The sequence below is a fragment of the Geotrypetes seraphini genome, chromosome 14 (assembly GCF_902459505.1).
Source record: "Geotrypetes seraphini chromosome 14, aGeoSer1.1, whole genome shotgun sequence".
NCBI lineage: Eukaryota > Metazoa > Chordata > Amphibia > Gymnophiona > Dermophiidae > Geotrypetes > Geotrypetes seraphini.
The window spans coordinates 5,691,632-5,711,559 of NC_047097.1; the positions used below are offsets into that span (position 1 = coordinate 5,691,632).

Genomic DNA, 19,928 nt, shown 5'->3' on the forward strand with positions numbered 1-19,928 from the left:
ACCCCCCTGCGTGTGCCTCCACTTTTAGTAAGCACACAAAGCATGCCACGGAATCCTTCCCAACCCCCCTGCGTGTGCCTCCACTTTTAGTAAACACACAAAGCATGCCACGGAATCCTTCCCAACCCCCCTGCGTGTGCCTCCACTTTTAATAAGCACACAAAGCATGCCACGGAATCCTTCTCAACCCCCCTGCGTGTGCCTCCACTTTTAGTAAGCACACAAAGCATGCCACGGAATCCTTCCCAACCCCCCTGCGTGTGCCTCCACTGGAAGGCTATTCCACAAATTTACCACCCTTTTCATGAAGAAGTATTTTCTAAGGTTACCCGAGTCTGTTCCTTTTCACCTTCATCTTATGCCCTTTCATTACAGAGCTTCATTTCAACTGAAAGACTCGCATCCTATGCATTTATACCATGGAGGTATCTAAACATCTCTATTGTGTCTCCTCTCTCCCAAAGTATATATATTGAGATCTTTAAGTCTGTCCCCATATGTTTTATAACAAAGACCACTGACCATCTGAGTAGCTGTCCTCTGGACTGACTCCATCTTGTCCTTTTGAAGGTCCAGTCTCCAGAATTGTATACAATATTCTGAGGTCTCACCTGGAGTACTGTGTCCAGTACTGGTCGCCGTACCTCAAGAAGGACATGGCGGTACTCGAGGGAGTCCAGAAAAGAGCGACTAAACTGATAAGAGGTATGGAAAATTTTGCATACACTGACAGGTTAAAAATGCTGGGGCTGTTCTCCCTGGAGAAGAGGAGACTTAGAGGGGACATGATAGAAACCTTCAAAATCCTAAAGGGCATAGAGAAAGTGAATAAGGACAGATTCTTCAAACTGTGGGGACCCACAACCACTAGGGGTCACTCGGAGAAATTGAAAGGGGACAGGTTTAGAACTAATGCTAGGAAGTTCTTTTTTACCCAGAGGGTGGTGGACACAAGGAACACGCTTCCGGAGGAGGTGATAGGCCAGAGCACTTTACAGGGGTTCAAGGAAGGTTTGGCTAGGTTCCTAGAAGATAGGGGGATTGAGGGGTACAGATAGAACTAGAGATAGGTTATAAAAGTGGATAAAAACCACTTCACAGGTCACGGACCTGATGGGCCACCGCGGGAGCGGACCGCTGGGCGAGATGGACCTCTGGTCTGACTCAATGGAGGCAACTTCTTATGTTCATCAGAGTCTTATATACAGTTGATCATTCCCTCATTTTTCCTACTGGCCCCTATGCACCCAAGCAACCTTCTAGCCGTTGCCATAACCTTTCCTGTCTGGCCACCTCAAGATCATCGCATAAAGTCACACCCAAGTCCTGCTCCTCTTTTGTACACAAAAGGTTTTTCGCTCCCTGAAGTGTACTGTCCTTCAGATTTTTGCAGCCCGAATGCGAGACCCTGCATTTCAGGAAATAAAGATAGCATGATCACCTGGGACATTCTGATTTCGGTCCAAAGCTCCTCGCGTTGGCGAACAGGAGACCAAAAGGTAAAGAAGAAGAGAACACAAGGACTGGATTGATGACAATACTTCTATTTTGTATGACGTAATGTAGCTGTAGAAGCTCGATAGTTAGCAGATACAAGCAGACCAAGACAACGTGGTAAAATCATAAAAACAGTTCCGGCAGTTGTGGATGCTGTTAGCTTGATTAAAAACAGCTTCAGCAAACACTTTGATATTAACTAGATTTATTGTTATATGTTTGCTTTGTTATGGACCATTTTGGGTTGAATATTCTATAGGGAAAAACTGTTTGAATCTCTATTATGAGCATGGGTGTGGTGTAAGTTGTTTCCCTGCCTTAGAGGCAAGTAGGAGTAGGTAAAATATAGCATTAAGGTATGAAGAATTATAACCATGTTCCAGCAGCACTTGACGTAGAAATAAGGATATAACAAGTAGACTACATGTTACAATGGGAGACTACATGTTACAAAGGCACTATGTGCCTATCTTGTCGGTCGCCTTTGTAACATGTAGTCTCCCATTAATCTGTTGGAATTTGACTTTATAATGCTGATGGCATAAACAGTGTTATTGCTGGTGCTTTTCTTGACGAAGCTCTTCTAAGTATAGTATGAGCGAAACGGAGATCTTCCGTCGTCATGAAGCTAAGTACTTCATAACTATATTCTTGAATGGGAGAGTATTGTTTATTAAATGAAGACCAGTATATGAATTAAAAGAAGACCTGTGAAGTATTTATATAAATCAAAATAAGACTTGCAAAATATTTAATATATTTAAAATAATAAAAAAGAAAAAGTGTTTTGAGAAAAAAAATTGAGAAAAAAGGAGAATATACAGGACCGATGATAGCTCACCCTGTAGATATTGGCTTGAAAAATACATCAGGCTTATAGCTGTGAGCGCTTGAGATCCTTAGTATTTCTAAGTATTTCTCCATCACATCCAGTTTGGATATATTGTCTTGAGCTTTAGCCAAACTTGTAAGAATTTAGTGTGTTTCACATGAGTTTAAAAGATATTTTAAATTATTAATAACATACTTGAATGCAGATTCACAAACCGAATAGGTATCTTTTACAAAGTGGGAAAAAACCCCACCACCAGAAAACAATTATTTAGTCCACAATAAATGTAGAGCCAAAATAAGTAAAAATTAGAAGAAAATCAAAAATATATATTATTCAATGGGGACAGAAAAAAAAGAAACAGCCAGCAGCCAGTTCGCATTATTCTGTTGGAGGAACAATAGATCCAGTTATGACTCACAAACACACACACCACCTTCTCTGGCCACAATAAATTCCAAACAATTGTTTAGTCTCAAAAAAAGAAAAAAAAAATTTACCACCATAAGCAATACAACATTTTGCCGGAAATTTCAGAACAAATGTGGCACCTAGAGACAGGACTCTAGGCCTATATGCCAAAAAAAAAAATTCCTTCTTCTCCATTGCGACACTTGTGAGATATCTGGAAAAATATGTGTTGAGCCTAAAAATTTGAGCATTTATATATCTGAAATAAGTTTTTAGAATCAAGTCTCCATCAAACTCAAGAGCGAAAGTCACTACACGTGTTGTCCTTTCAACAATTACTTCCAGAGAATTCCCCAAGAAATTTGTCAAGTCCATTTCACCTCCAGCAATCTCAGCTTTACCAGTTGGTGTAGCGCTAATTGGTTTAGATTTAACGGTCAGATATTGTGCTCTTAATTTTGGTGGAAAATTTTCAGCAGAAATCAATAGAATATCACGTAAATACCTACGAACCATCTCAATAGCTGAGATTACTGAAGACCTAGGAAAGTTTAAAATTCTCAAGTTATTTTTCCTTTGAAAATTTTCTATATACTCCAGCTTTTTCTGAATAAAGATCGTTCTTTAAAAAATATCTAGTTGCAAATCTTTATCTTGACTGATCTGCTGCTCGTGCTTTTGAATGGTCTCACCGTACTCTTTCAGGATTTCACCGTAGAGAGTTGATCTTACCAGAATCATTCCTCAGTACTGCTACAGCTTTTTTTCAGGTTGAAGTCCATAATTTCTATTGCTCTCCAGATATCCTCCATACTAACGATGGTAGGTTTCACCAACTCTCCATACTGTAAGTTCTCTTCTCTGAATTCCCTTTTTTCCTTCGGTCTCCAAGCTGGAGATCATTATGGCATGTCTCCATCCGGGTTTTCAACCATACAGGGTCCCCCAGATGCTCCTCCAACTATGGCATTTCCATTTCCTCCAACTATGTGCGTTTCTGTCTCTATTTTGTCTGACTTTCAAAAGAAGGAGCAATTTGAATGGTGGTTTAGAAAGAAGAATATAAAATCAAGTGTGATCATATATCAAACCATTGAATTCATTATGAAAGATTTCAAAAGATGGATTCTGCAGCTTAACCAAAGGGTGCCTCTGTCCCATGGCAACAAGTATTAGCTGGCAGTACACATCACAACTATTAAGAAAGATATATGGTTTACTTTCATACGCATCTGAAATCACTAAGTGGCATATCAGGAACAGGGGTACAGAAAGCAGGTGGAGGGTTGCTTAATTTTCTTGAACCCCCAATTCACTCTAACCCATCTTAAATGTTATGTGCCTTCTCACTGTGGGGTTTTTGTTTTCTCTGTGCCTGTTTTGGTCCCATTCTGCTAAATTGTCAAGAGCGTTATTTTGTTGACATTCTTTTTTTTATTATCATTTTTAAACATACAGTATCAAGAATTAATCTTGTACAGAAAAGAAAATATTAGCTAAGAACATATACACTGTAGCTAGAAAGAAAATACATAGGCTAATCTATCTCAAGGCCACATAATAATTGAGACCCTTGATTGCTAGAACGAAGAAAAACAAACTTACAAAAATTTTAGGAAAACTAGGTTCCAACATCTGAGCCAGAATTTAATTTCTAGGAGTTCAAAATCTTCAAACCCCTTCAAGACGCTTTAGGGACAGAAATGCAGTTAAGTGTGAAATATTTAAAAAAAATACGTATTTCAGGGATTTATATTTAACTACACATTTACAAGGGTATCTTAAATAAAAGGCACCCCCTATAAGCAAAACTCCAGGTTTTAAGATCAAGAATTGTCTTCGCTTCTGAGTCTACAGCAAAACATCTGGGAAAATCTGAATTTTTAAACCCAAAAATTCTGTGTGTCTATTTTGGAAGAACATCTTCATTATCCAGAGGATGTGGTAAGAATGGATAGAGTAGATGGTTTTAAGAAAGGTTTGGACAAGTTCCTGGAGGAAAAGTCCATAGTCTGTTATTTAGAAAGACAAGGGGGAAGACACTGCTTGCCCTGTATTGGTAGCATGGAATATTGCTACTCCTTGGGTTTTGGCCAGGTATTAGCGACCTCGATTGGCCACTATGAGAACAGGCCACTGGCTTGATGGACCATTGGTCTGACCCAGTAAGGCTATTCTTATGTTCTTATCAGGTAGAAGGTCAACTGAAGCTACTAAAGTAGATGGTTTAGCAACTTCTTTATCAGATCTCTCTAATATGGTTGAAATGTCTAATAAATCTACTTTGGGATTTTGATCATTAGTTTTCTGGTCTTGTAATATTTTTTGTGACTAAGGAGAAAGGGAGACTTGATGTCGCTGGAATCAACAAAATTTCTAGGAAATATATTTTTAACATTTCCCTCGGTGTTTTTATAGGTACTTGAGGGGACAGACATTATTGGGATCATTGGGGAAAGGGGAAGGGATATGATTTACCATCTTTCTGTGGTTACAGTCAGAGCGGTTTACATTTTATATACAGGTACTTATTTTGTACCTGGGGTAATGGAGGGTTAATAATAATAATAATAACAATTTATATACCGCAATACCGTTAAGTTCTATGCAGTTTACAATAGATTAAGCGAGGTACAAATTGATTGAATTTAAGAGGGGGAAAGAGGAGAGTTAATAGGACCGGAAATGCGTTGAGGAGAAAGAGATTAATAGGACAGAGGAATCACTATGGAGGAGAAAGAAGATGAGTGGGTCAGTTGTCTAGATACTTTAGGAACAGTTGAGTTTGTAGACGTTTTCTGAATGCCTCATAAGTAGTGGGCAAAAGCAGTTGATCTAGGTCTTTACCCCACAATGCTGCTTGATGTGAAAGAAGGTGTTCATGGTGTTTTTTCAGTTTACAACCTCTAACTGGGGGGGAAACAAAGTAGGAATGAGAGCTTCTCTTGTGACTTGCAGAAGGAATCAAACCCAGTTCTCAGGCCGCGGCACTGACCATTAGGCTATTCTTTCTCTCTACTAGGAGCAGCAGTCGAACGCTGTTTTGAATGGTTGAGGAGGTGAAACAAATTTGTGTTGTAATCCAAGAAAAAGGGACCAAGTCTTAGAAACTGAGTTATTCAGCTGACAAAGTAATCAAGAAGAGGCCGATTCAAATGCAACAAACCACATCTTTCTATCATTTCATTTGCCAGAGATACAAGTTGCTAATTAAAACGGTGTATCTGATATGGTTGCCTCATTTCTCAAGCAAGCGTACACTAAGACTTGGTGCCTTTTAAGGCTGCGACACATTTAATCTAGCTCCATCCCTTTTACCCCATATAACATCCCCCACACTCTACTCAAAAATTCCTTTGATTCTACTTTGCTCCACCTTCCCTTCCTCTGACCCCCCTCCCTTTTGTACTCCCTCCCCAGCAGTATTCACCTTTCCTCCCTTTTGGCTCCCAACCATCAGCGAAGCTGCCTTTCCAGACCCCTTCACCTCCCTACAGGCAGCAGTGCAGCCCTTCCCTAACACCAGGCCAGCAGACCCAAGGATCGGTAGAGGAGGTGGAAGCTCTCACACTTCAGCCCAGCACCATAGGACGAGGAGACAGAAGCAGCTTTAAGGGGGACAGTATGTGCATCTGTTCTACCTTCATCTATGCAGCCGTGTTAGCCAGCACAAATCGTGACACTAGAACAGGGCTTTAATTAGTGGCACACTGCCAGCCCCACTGCACAAACACTGGCCACACAGCTTCCCAGAGGAGCGTGAAAGGACAGAAGAAGCTACTGTGCCATCTTCAAGGAATTGAAAATGTAATCTTTGATCTTTCCTTATGGATCTTGTCCAAGCTGACTCAGGGACCTAAAAAAAAAAGGCAATGAAAAGAGCCGAGGCTATGCACTAAGGACCAAACACTACCTCAGCTAGTACACCAATAGAAGTAGAAGTGAAAACTTATCCCCAGCAGCCAACTTTTCCTTCCTCTACTCCAGTGTATGCCTCCTGAGATTTCTGGTGTGCCGCAACACAATGGCGAGGAAGAGAGTCGTCCATGTCAGCTGCCTGCTTACAGGACGTGCCTCTTGCATCCTGTAGGAAGTCAGCCAATGCAGATGACTCTCCTCCTAGCCGGCATCTCTCCTTCTCCCTCTCCAACTCCTGGATCACAGCCAGATGGGCTTCCGTGCATTCGCGGACATCGATGTGATGCTGTCATGCATATGCAGGATGTCCGCGCACTTCCGGGTGCCTTCTGGCCGGGGCACAGGATTTAGTGTGCCGCCAGTCAGAAAGTTTGCGAGACACTGCTCTACTCCAAAGCTTAAGACCAGGTTCTTAATATTTTTTGGTCCCCATGTTCTCTTAACTGATCAATGAAACCCTTGCAATCCTTTCCTAAACCATTTTGTCCACTCGTGACTTCTGACAGCTCCTTATGTCACCGTTAGCCACCAACAGTGTTAACTGCTAACATGCTACTAAAATTACAATCATAAATTCCCAATGTCCCTTATATTCTTATATTGATAAATAAGATTACTTCAGGGCCTCAGATTTGCCATTATGGTGCCAGAGATTTCTATGGTCACCATTTCACTTTGGCTTATGGCTTCCTCACTAGCCCCATCATACTTTTTTTCATGTTTTTTATATATAAAGTGCTCAGTGCAGTATCAAAAATTTAAATATGTTATTTCTTAGTATAAAAATCTTGCAGTAATTCAACAACTTATCTTAGATCTTTCCTGTTAGTAACATCGGGAAGGGACCTGTCATTCGACATGTTTCGCCCTCAAGCTGTATCAAGAACAGTTCCCCCTTTTATTTAGAACTCTTAAATGGGGCGAGAAAATTTGAAAAGGGGGGAACTGTTCTTGATACAGCTTGAGGGCGAAACATGTCGAATGACAGGTCCCTTCCCGATGTTACTAACAGGAAAGATCTAAGATAAGTTGTTGAATTACTGCAAGATTTTTATACTAAGAAATAACATATTTAAATTTTTGATACTGCACTGAGCACTTTATATATAAAAAAACATGAAAAAAAAGTATGATGGGGCTAGTGAGGAAGCCATAAGCCAAAGTGAAATGGTGACCATAGAAATCTCTGGCACCATAATGGCAAATCTGAGGCCCTGAAGTAATCTTATTTATCAATATAAGAATATAAGGGACATCGACTTAAATAACCAACATAAATTCCCAATGTCTTACATTAAAACCGCAATTGATACTAAAATTATAGTGGCACACAGCTATATTACCAATAATTGTCCTAACAACTGCCTTCACTCTGTCTAGAAAGTTTCAGCAAAATTGCCTCAGATTTCAAGAACCTTCTATGCTCTCTGTTTGACCTCTTCCTGCACCACTTGGGGATGCAGGAACCACTGGTTAAGATTCCCTGATCTAAGATAATATACCAGAAGAGTGGTGGTTGAATGCGAGTCATGTTTCTGATCTGCGTAAGGAACTTTTATGGTTGAACTGTGTAATTGTTCTGTTTAGATTATAAGCTGAATGCCAGTAAAACCACTGTGATTTGGGAACCATATTTAGAGTCATGTGTTGATTTCACTGGGAGAACCTGGAGATGCTCAAGGACCCTAAAGAGAAATCTGCCTCCCAAGGACAGACCCTGCGTTATGGGAGTGTGTTGAAGGAAGTCATAGACCTAGGTTTTCTACTGCTTTGAATTGTGCAGTCAGACAGTGTTTCAGACAAGGAATGTGAGGGAGTAAAGAGGATGGCATTCAGTGTTTCTCACTGAAGGTCACTGCTGGCATAAAGAAGGGAGGACTGTACAGAAACAGAGACTGGCACGTAGAAATTATTTAAATAATTGGGATGTGTCCTATGTAAAACACCTGGCACATATCATACAGGTACAAACTGGTTTTAGGCAGAATTTGTTTCCCTCAAAAGTGTGTGAAGACACAATGACCCTCTCAAACTAACTGACTAACCGATACTCATAACTATCTCATAACTCATAACTTGTATCATTGTATGTACTCTGCCAGAATAGGTGGTGCCACAGGGTATTACTTATTAGTGGTAGTCAGTTTACAAGATTAGCAAGTGTTATATTACTAAGTGGTATTACTTGTATGTACTAACTAGCCATGCAGTGGTGTAGTGAGGGTAGGAGGTGCCCAGGGCAGTGGCAGCTCCCCGCAAACCATACTTGCACTCTCTCTTCCCCCACCCCCACCCCGTACCTCTTTAAATCTTCACTGCTGCTCACGCCAGTGTTGGCTTTCCCTCTGACTTCACTTCCTAGACTAAAGAGGACTGAGCTAGCACTGATCCTTGAGGAAGCTGCTAATCATTTTTAAGTCACCAGAATGGACCTCACTGACTAATTACCCATTTCATGGAAAAAAAAATTTTCTTTTTTTTTAATAAATTCTTTATTCATTTTCAAACTTACAATAAATGTGATAATATGTCCAAACAAATATCACTTAATAATCATCAATGGTACAAATAATATGCTCTTTTCTCCCACACTTTTCTATCATGTAATCAATACCTTATACAATAAAATTGCCCCCCTCCCCCATCTTGGGTTTTGGCCAAATACTAGGGACCTGGATTGGCCACCGTGAGAACGGGCTACTGGGCTTGATGGACCATTGGTCTGACCCAGGAAGGCTATTCTTATGTACCTGCCTTTGCTCCTTCTTTCTATCCCTCCCACACTTTTAGCACACCTCCCTCTCGCAGCACTCCTCTGGTTTGTCCCTTTTATCTGCCCTCACCCCTGCCCCCCACACAGCAAAGTTCTGCATACCCCCCTTCTTCTAGCACTCTTCAACCCCAGCAGAGGACGAAAACAGCTGTGTATCTGTCTTGATTGTGAGCTCATTAGAGCAGGGACCGTCTCCTTTGTGACTATGTACAGCGCTGCGTATGTCTGGTAGCACTCTAGAAATAATAGTCCAGGCTGCATCCTCCTCCTTCGCTGTGCTAGCCATGATTGCTGAATTTGAACAGTCGCAATCAGTAGCTGAGACGTGTAGGGGGGGGGGGGGGGCAACTTCATTACAGCTTGCGTTTGTGATATGTATCTTTTTCACTCTTCAAACTCTGCTGGACTTTCAAGGCAGGAGTATATGCATGGCCTTTCACTTTGAAAATTACCCCAGGAAATCTGGGCAAACTCAATTCTACTTGCTATTTGGTATGCAGTAACTTTTCATACAAGAAGTACATGTGTAAGTGCAAATCCCATCCCAACTCCATCTGCAGAAGCCGCTTCAACCTGGGGCAAATTAACGGTTCATAGTCTAAAGCGCGCGAGGACAAAGGCGCGCCGACAACCGAGCGCAGGACTTAATCGCGCCAAAGAAAAACCGTATTTTAAAGGGCTCCGACGGGGGTTGTTGGTGGGGAACCCCCCCACTTTACTTAATAGAGATCACGCTGGCGTTGTGGGGGGTTTGGGGGGTTGTAACCCCCCTCATTATACTGGAAACTTAACTTTTTCCCTAAAAAACAGGGAAAAAAGTTAAGTTTTTAGTATAATGTGGGGGGTTACACCTCCCACGCCCCCCCCAAACATGGCAGCATGAGGCAGCACGATCCCTATTAAATAGAGTGGGGGGTTCTCCCCCCACGCCCCCGTCAGAGCCCTTTAAAATACGTTTTTTCTTTGGCGTGATTAAGCCCTGCGCGCTTTTGACCCGTCACCAAATTGACAGGCATAAAGCTGTATGTGAACAAATTTTCCAGCACATAGTTTGGGAAATGTTTTTTTTTTTTAATTTTTAAAATGCCCATTTTTTTTTGGCTTTCTAAAAGCCATTGCTTTTACCTATGGAAATAGCTTTGAAAACTATCCTCTTAAGCGTATAGTTAGAAAGGAAGAATCTTTAATAGATTAGTCCACAGAATCCCAAAGTTGAGAGAGCTGAGGATGGTAGAAGAGCATAAAAGAACAGAAATGGCTGCAAAGGTGCAAGAGAACAGATTTTGTGGAGCAGAGGGGCTCAAAACCAGACAAAGAAATTCATTCAGAGGACAAAAGAACATTAAGGTTCTAGAGATAAAAACAGCAGGCTCAAGAGAAAGGGAAAAAAGGGAGGATAGTGGGAAACGGAGGTAGAAAGATCAAGGGAGGAGTTTGGTGAATGGGGCAGATAATTGCATGGTTGAGGAATTAATGGATAGGGTTGGAGGAAAAGTGTGTGTGTGTGAGGGGAAACCCAGAATGAAAGAGAACAGAATCAACACTACTGAAGAAAACAAATGCAGTACTAGTGTCCAAAAGATAGGTAAGTGGTTTTGAGATAAAATCCAGATCAGAATAGGAGAAAAAGGAAAAGAAAATCAAATCACATCACATACCGATAGTCAAAGGAAAGGAGACCAGCTCCAGCACCATGTTCCACAAGAGAAGTGAGAACAGCGGTGGAAGCACAGCATACGGAAGAAAGCAGGATACCGAGTTAGATGGACCATTCTTACGAGTATGTTCTTATGCCTGCAAGCCTGAAAGCTATCAGAGCAGTGTAAATTCAGGTACAGTGGGTATTTTTCCTGGCCCCTGAGGTCTAACAATCTAAGTTTGTACCTGAGGCAAAGTTGGTGGCCAAAATATAAACAACCTGCGCTATGCAGATGATACAATGCTCATCACCAGCAGCAAAGAAGACATGTTGTATCTACTGAGAAAAGTCAAAGCCAAAAGTCATAACATGGGATTAGAACTGAACATAAACAAGACGAAGATCATTAACATGGAAAATAATGAAGATTTTGAGCTTGAAGTGCTCATTAGGTTGTATCTACTGAGAAAAGTCAAAGTCAAAATTCATAACATGGGATTACAACTGAACATAAACAAGAAGAAGATCATGGAAAATCAAGATTTTTGAGCTTGAAGGCGATAAGTGTAGAAGTTGTAAAGGATTTCAATCTCCTGGGCTCTTTTGTAAACAAAGAAGCAACTAGCAAGGAGGAAATACTCCGCAGAATAGCACTTGATCGCTCTTCAATGAAGGCTCTCAACAAAGTATTCAGAGGCAAGGAGGCAACACTCCAAACGAAGATCAGACTTGTCCACGCACTCATTTTCTCAGTGGTCAGTTACGGATGCGAAAGCTGGACACTATGGAAACAAGACAGAAAGAACATAAGAAAAGCCTTACTGGGTCAGACCAATGGTCCAGCAAGCCCAGTGGCCAATCCAGGTTACTAGTACCTGGCCCAAACCCAAGATGTAGCAATATTCCTTGCTACCGATACAGGGCAAGCAGTGGCTTCCCCCTTGTCTTTCTCAATAACAGACTATGGACTTTTCCTCCAGGAACTTGTCCAAACCTTTCTTAAAACCAGTGCTTTGGTGCTAGAGAAGGGTTTTAGGCATGCTGTGGCCCACCAGAAGAACTAACAAATCGATTCTGTAAGAGATCAAACCGGCTATGTCACTCGAAGCCCAAATGATGAAGTTATGACTGTCTTATTTTGGGCACACCATCAGAAGAGAGAGATCACTGGAGGAGGACTTCATGTTTGAGAAGATCGAAAGAACCAGGTGAAGATGGTGACCTGAAATTAGATGGCTGGACACATTGAAAACAACCATTGGGATGACGCTGGAGGACCTTTCCAGACTAGCACAAAACCAAATTATTTTTAGATATACAATTCATCAAGTCGCTAGGACTCGAGCATGAGTCGATGGCTCCTAACAGCAAGAACCTAAGCCAATGGAGGATTAAATGAGTTTGCCCAATATCACCTGGAGCTGCAGTGAGATTTGAATGGGCTCCCCTGGGTCTTAGCCCACTGCTACTTCTTAGCCCACTGCAGAGGGTCTGTGGATTGAGATAAAGTAATAGAGCAATGTGAAAAGCTAACAGAACAGCATCACCTCTGCTCTTCAATCATTCCACTGCACCTCGTCTCCTAACGTCTTGGTTTGGAGAGGGCTTCTGCTTTCACTTTCAAGATCAGTGTGTACAATGTGCACATTTATACATCTTAGACAAAAGCTAGGAGATTTTTATCACACAGCCTAATTTTCTTTTCAATTTTGTTTTCGGGTTTGATGTTTTTATGTTGGTTTTTTGTCCGATATATATTTTTTTTTTTGGGGGGGGGGGCAGATGTTTCCTTTTTCTTTCATATTTTTCTTTTTTGATCCTTTGTTCTTCCTTCCCTCCAGCTGCTGCTACTTCCCTCCCTGACCCAAGGGCAGGCCATATCAAACTGTGACCACCCTCCTCAAACTATAGCATACCTTGCATTCCAGCTGTTCAGCACTGTCCAGATGAAGGAAGCACAGCTCTCCAAAGCCCACTTAATCACTAGGGAAATTAGGTGGTTACCTCAGTATAGTCAGTGGTGGGCTGGTAAATTTTTAGAGCCAAAAAACAAAGAAATAAACCCCAGGAGAAAACAGCAGAAATCGTACAAGTGGGGATGGAACTGTGCACATCAACCAGGGATAGATTAAATGAATAAATATTGATTGAAATATTAATGTAACAAACTTGGATTTTTCTGTTACATAGAGCGTTTTGGACCCCGGTTCGTTTACAGAAGTTAGATAGCTCTAAATCTAATAGATGCTGGCACTGTCATCTTGAAGCTGGGACATTAGATAATTTGTTATTCTATTGTTCATTGATACTTGCTTTTTGGAAATCAATATGGGGGTCAAACAAATAGTTTGTTAGATAATCCGGTGGCATTATCCTACGACACTTTATTGTTTGGCATGTCAATGAGGCTAAAAGCCAAATATCCTCTAATAATAATAAGCTTATACTCATTATGACAGGGGTTGCCATACAACAGATTACGAATAATTGGAAAAATTGGGATAGGCTGAATTATAGCTTTTGGTGGAACTCTTTGTGTCACATATTTAAAATGGAAAGGATAATTGCCGTGCAGCAAGGAAATTTTAAGAAATTTCAGGTTATTTGGGAGCCACTAACAAGATACTGTAAAGACTGAAATTATTGCATAGAATAAATATTAATTTTTTTCCCTTTTGTTCATACACGTCCAGGGTGGGAATATTTTATGATTTCTTGTGCTTATGAATAATTGTTGGGTATAAGGGAGGGGGGATATTTAATGCGAGTTAGAATTTGATGATAAATTAAGTGATGTGAAAGTATACAATGATTGTATTATATGGTACACTTATTGTGAGTTTTAAAAATGAATAAAGATTATATATAAAAAAAATGTAACAGTCTCTAATCACATATTCACTGTGTGTCATGGGGGTAGCAATGCATTCCTCCCTTCCCCTTTCCCCTCCCATGTGGATATGCTAAGCAGGCAGGTATGCCAAGCTCTGCCAACCAGACCGCTGCTTGGTTCTGGCTCTGAGCAGCTTGCCAGAACTTCTTACGCAGCATGCTGCTCAGGACCAGAAACATACAACAGGGAGCGGTGCCATCTATTTGGCTGGCGGGGCTCGGCATGCCCCACCAGCAAAGTAAAAGGAAGTTCAGGAGGCGGTCCAAGCCCAAATTTTGGAAATCGGTTATTAAAGTAGCCACGGGGGGGGGGGGGGGGGGGGGGCTACTTTAAATAACCAGCTCCCCAAAATTCTTTACAAAAATTTAAATAGCTCTCGCAAGCTGATACAAGCTGGCTCTAGCATACTAACTGCCTATAGTGGCAGTGAGCAGCTGCATTCTCAACAAACAACAGATCCTGACAGCCACATAAATTCAAAGAACCATCAGGGCATACAATTACCTATGAGCAGGGTGGGCAATTTAAGCACAGTTACTTTTCTGCAACAGGCGTTTATCCGAGGACAGCAGACAGTTATTCTCACTTGTGGGAGATGCTATCCTGCGGAGCCCCGGTATGAACTTTCCAAAGTGCGCTGCCACTTTAAGAATCCTCAGTGCGCTCACGTCATCTCCCCTACTTCCTCCTGTGTCCCACGAGCCCTGAGGTTCAATTAGTGAGCAAAAAAGCAAATGAGGGGAGACAGAAGAGTTGCAAGTATAACTGCCTGCTTGTCCTCGGATAACAACTGTTACAGAAAAGCAACTGTGCTTTATCCCAGGACAAGCAGGCAGGGTTATTCTCAAGTGCAGGACTCCCTAGCTGCCAGGATCATGCCTCCTGATAAGACCATGAGCCTGGGGAGATCAAGCTGGTTGGAGGGATATTGGCTTTTAGGAGTTAAATAAATTGTGCAAAACAACTTGGCCAAAATGACCGTCACACCTGGAATGGGTCTCTAGGCAGTGGTGGGATCTGAAGGTATGAATGGAGGACCAGGTTGCAGATATCCTCAATGGGAATAAAGTGGAGATGAGCCATTGTAGTTGCCTTGGCCTGAACTCTGTGCACTATGATATGGCCTCCAAGTGGCAATCCAGCCCTGGCATAGCAGAAGGAGATACAGTCTGCAAGCCATGTAGAGATGGTCCTCTTAGTGACAGGAGCTCCCAGTCTGTTGGAATTGAGTGGAAGTCTGTGAGGCTTGGTGCGATCCAAATAGTAAGCAAGAGCTTGCTTGCAATCCAAGGTGTGGAGCGCCACTTCCTCAGGATGGGTGTGTGGCTTGGGAAAGAAGACTGGGAGAAAGTCCGAGACTACCTTCGGGAGTAATTTAGAGTGGGTACAAAGGACAACCTTGTCATAGTAGGACACTCTATATGGAGGATCCAACATGAGTGCCTGGAATTCACTGACTCGGCGTGCGGATGTGAGGGATACGAGGAAGGTCACTTTTCAGGTAAGATGCTTGAGCGATAAAGACGAAAGTGGTTCAAAAGGAGGCTTCAGGTGGTGCACCCAAAGGTGGCAGGCCTGGTGAGGCTGATGATGATGGTGGAGCATGAGAATTCCCTGGCATGATGACTCCACAGTGCTTAATTAAGCTCCAGGAGCCACGCTGGTCTAACGTATAACGTCAGGATGTCAGAAGGAGGCCTTCAATGCCTCAGCTGTGCACCAGATGAAAAAGGGAGCCGTAGAGGGCAAAAGCACTGGCCTGCCCAGTATAGAGCCTGTGGGGGGAGGTAGCAGGCTCTTCTTGTCCTTTCTGGGATGGCTCCACCACTGCTGTGAACTGATGCCAGAGGCCAGCTGCCCACTGTCTCCCTTCGCCAATATGGGCCCAACAAAGATGAGCTTCAAACAGAACACACACACTGTATGGCTTCTGGGCTCCACGGAAGCAGAAGGAGCTGCAGGGCTCATGGGACACATGAGGAAGTAGGAGAGCTAACATATGCACAGTGTGAGCGTGCTGAAGGTTTTTCAAGTGGCAGTATACTTTGAAACGTCCGCCTCTGCGTTATCCACACGTCAGAATAACCATGCCTGCTTGTCCTGGGATAACAAAAATAGTCCCATTTGCCTGCATAAACGGCTTGATTAGTTTTACACAAAGATCAAGTTCCGTAAACTTAATATTTAAAACTATTATGTTCAATTATGTAATTTTACAGGAGGAGGGATATTTAGTAGCATAAAACTTAAGAGAAGCACAAGGCTGAAGGTTCGCCTAGGACAGTGTCTCTCAAACTGTGTACCAAGGCACAGTGTCCAAAAGAGATTCCGGGTGTGCTACGAGAGAGTCCAGAATTTTAATTTGTTTTTAAAAATTCCCTTCATAAGTATACACTAGAATAGATGACATGTACACCATGTACGCATGAGTCTGTCAATGTCATGAGCGTCTATGTGCGTAAGGATACAACTGCCCAAGACATCATTCTTTGACTTGATCGATCCTTGAAATCCAACGACAAATAATTTTTATTTTTTTTTAAATGCAGTAGTTATCCTGACTTGAGCAACAAAGCAGTCAAGGCTTTGTTACCATTTGGACCTTAAGTTTGCAAACTTGGATTTTGAGCTCTGAAAGAAATTAAATTTAAAAAAAAAAGAGAGCATAGTAACATAGTAGATGACGGCAGATAACGACCCGAAGAGAAGAACTGCAGATGGTGGATAACGAAATGCTTGTTGACTATCAAGCCGCGTTTTGAGTTAATTTGCACTCAAAAACAAGCACATCCATCGCATTGATTAGCAATTCTATTCCATCTACTTTAGGTTCACTTATCCATATATATAGCTTAAAGAACTTGAAATAAATAACTCAAATTTAATTTTTTGGTTGGTTTTGCAAATTTATAATTTTAGCTGTAATGTGCCACGAAAAACCATTTGCTCCGTTTGGTGTGCCAGAGCTAAAAAAAAAAAAAAAGTTTGAGAGACACTGGCCTAGGGAGTCCAATAACTTTCCACTAGTCCTGCTAGTCATAAATATATTATTAGGCCAGTAAGTTGTGGGTTGTAAACTGCCCTCTATTTTAACATGTGTCTATAAAGACGACAACTTTATTGAATTTAGTGTTAAATCACCACGGGAGGGATGTAATAAGTGCAGGCAGCTTTGTCCATAACTTAGTACAACATCTATGCACATTTTTCTGTGCTACCATGACTGCCCAATACTGAAAAGAGCTTTGTGCATGAGAAACCTGTGCCGAAGCCACTACACAAATATCAGTGCATGACTCATTAAAATCCCATAGTAACAAAGGTACCAGCTAGTAAATCCAGACACAAAGTGTGTAAAATATCTAACCCTTACCACAGAGTTTTCTAATGCCAAAGCAAAAGTCTGAGGAGTAAAACTTTAGCTCATTTTTCCTGTGGCTGGCATTAATGGGATTTCATGTCTGCTGCTGCTTCTTTCTGAGAGCTTGAAGCGCCCATACATTTTTTTTTAATTTGTTGAAATGCAAGGATTAAAAAAAAAAATTCAGAAAATGAGGACAGGGTGCAGTAAAGGGCTGGAGCTATAATTTTTTTCACATGCCAACAATAAATCTGATGCACAGAAAAGCATTCCAGCACATGCATGTGTGCAAAATATAGCTTTTGCAAGCACACCCATATGTGCATGCTTCCAGTGTGCTCTCTTATGCTTGTACACAATTTTTTTTTTTTTTTTTTTGCATGCAACGTATTTGCATACTATTTGCTTACTGCATTAGACACAAAATATCTTTCTCTAGGTATGTGTTATGAAACAGTGCATGGCTCTAAAACAAATTACTTCATCAGCCCCCAAATATCTAGTTCGTCAAGAATGCCCACAGCAGGTGGCTTCATCCTTTGCTAAATGCCTTGATTGACAGACGTCAGAAACCGAGGGCAAGAGCACCAATCACTGACAAATTAAAATTATTAGGGCTACAAGAAGACAGAATCAAACCCATGACTTTTCACGTGTTTTTTTTTTAAATATTGTAGTTTAAAAATACTGCAAGAGTGGAAAGTTTTAGCATGTTTCACACCAGCCCCCTCCCCCCGCCAGATCCTAGGGTCACCAACACAAGACTCAAATCTGCTAGTTATGCAGGTACCTGGCATTTTAATTCCATAGCTAATTTTATCTAGCATTCGTTTTCTGCCACATAAAATCACTCACTCGCTTTTTTTATTTTCTTGACTCCCTAACTTTTTTTTTTAGCTTGTCACTATAATCACATCAACTAAATAATTAACACTGCAGTACCTCCCATAGCTTATTATGCAGACCTGGTTTCTAAATGAAAGAGTTTGCCGCAAAGCAGGACTTTACCAAAGACAATTTCCCCAAAGCACAAGCCAGGAAGAAACCCCTTAACAAGCAAACTCAGAGCTACGTGTACGGACTCCAAATGCAAATTCACAATCACGGCAGAGAGGTCACTAAATGTATTTCTCCTTTCCAGATGCTACATGAAAACGGTTTCCGATGATCTTCCGTAGCACTGAAACTTGATTCTCCCCCTCCCCCCCCCAACCAAAAACAAAACAACCACCTTGCAGCTAAAAATATTCCCCAACCCCAACTCTATCAGAATTCCCAAACAAATCAGTCAAGAAAAAGAAAAGCAAGTGCCATGGAAGCCGAGAAGAGCAAGAAGGGAAAGACTTTGCTCCCCTTACCGTGTGCGTTTTCTCCGCGTGCAGGACCTCTTGCCCCACCGACGGGATATAGACCTCGATCATAACTGAGAAGTGCAACGACCGAAATGCGCCACCGCCGCTCTAAAGCTCCTGTTCAGCCGGGGAGGGGGTGGGGGGGGGGGAGGACCTTGGTGCACCTTCCGTCGGCGGCCAGCGCAGGGATCGGGTGACAGGAGCTCGCGCAAACCCCAGGACAGCTGCTGATTCATTCATTGGAGCCGACGGCGAGGCACCAGCGACTCTCTCGTTTCGGCGACCACACCCCCTTCCCTACAAGCCGCGCCTACCCTTCACGCTCCTCCCGCTCTGGCGCGCTAACGTCAGTGGGAAGATCCGGCGGGATACACCCACCTGTTGAAGTCCTCCGCCCCCCCCCCACGGACTCCGCCCCCTTTCTCCCCTTTTGATCTGTTGTTTTAACCCTTTCAGGACCATAAGGATCGTAGGCCAATTTTTGTGGTTTTGACGACATTTTTATGGTAAAAAGGGCTTGCAGATGCCAAAAAATTGATTTTTTTTGTGAAATATCATTATTTTTATTTTAAAAAAATCACACTTTTGGCTTATGGACAGTGTGGCAAGTGAATCTTCTCGTCAATCTGGCAACGACGCTAATGAATGAATGTCGGAACCAGTTTGTTTACATAAAGGCAGTATCATATGGAATCCGTACATATCAAATTTAGAACTGTAGACTATCCCAATCAAAATTTATAGGATTTTAAAGTTATGGGACAAATATGTCCCTTGGTCCTGAAAGGGTTAAGAGCCTAGGGCTGAGGTCTTAGGAGAGTGGCCCCGCCCTAGCAAAGGTCATGTTTATCTTTCCTTCCAATGGTTAACAGGCTCAGGCAGTTCTGCGTGATCGTTTACTAATATATTAAAGCCTAATTTTGGAGAGTTTTTCCTGTTATGTAGTCAACAAACGATCCTCTTATTGGACTAGTAACTTCTGCTTTCTGGCATGTTCCAGTGAACCGTAAGGACCTTAAAGTCTGCTCAGCGGTTAGGTATTTATTTATTTTTACCATTTCTATACCACTTATAGCAGGGGTGTCCAATGTCGGTCCTCGAGGGCCGCAATCCAGTCGGGTTTTCTGGATTTCCCCAATGAATAGGCATTGAAAGCAGTGCATGCAAATAGATCTCATGCAGATTCATTGGGGAAATCCTGAAAACCCGACTGGATTGCGGCCCTCGAGGACCGACATTGGACACCCCTGAC

General features: G+C 42.0%; 1 protein-coding gene across 3 annotated transcripts in view; it reads right to left on the reverse strand.

Moving 5' to 3' along the window:
* Positions 1-19,023, reverse strand: part of SNX22 (sorting nexin 22) — an 85,623-nt gene extending 66,600 nt beyond the window's left edge. For 2 of the 3 annotated variants that reach the window (XM_033919984.1, XM_033919983.1), the window contains exon 1: positions 18,683-19,023. In XM_033919984.1, the coding sequence (XP_033775875.1) occupies positions 18,683-18,745 (63 nt within the window). In that variant the 5' untranslated portion in view covers positions 18,746-19,023. The remainder of the gene's footprint in view (positions 1-18,682) is intronic. The other variant, XM_033919986.1, reaches the window with a different exon arrangement.
* Between the last annotated feature and the right edge of the window lie 905 nt (positions 19,024-19,928).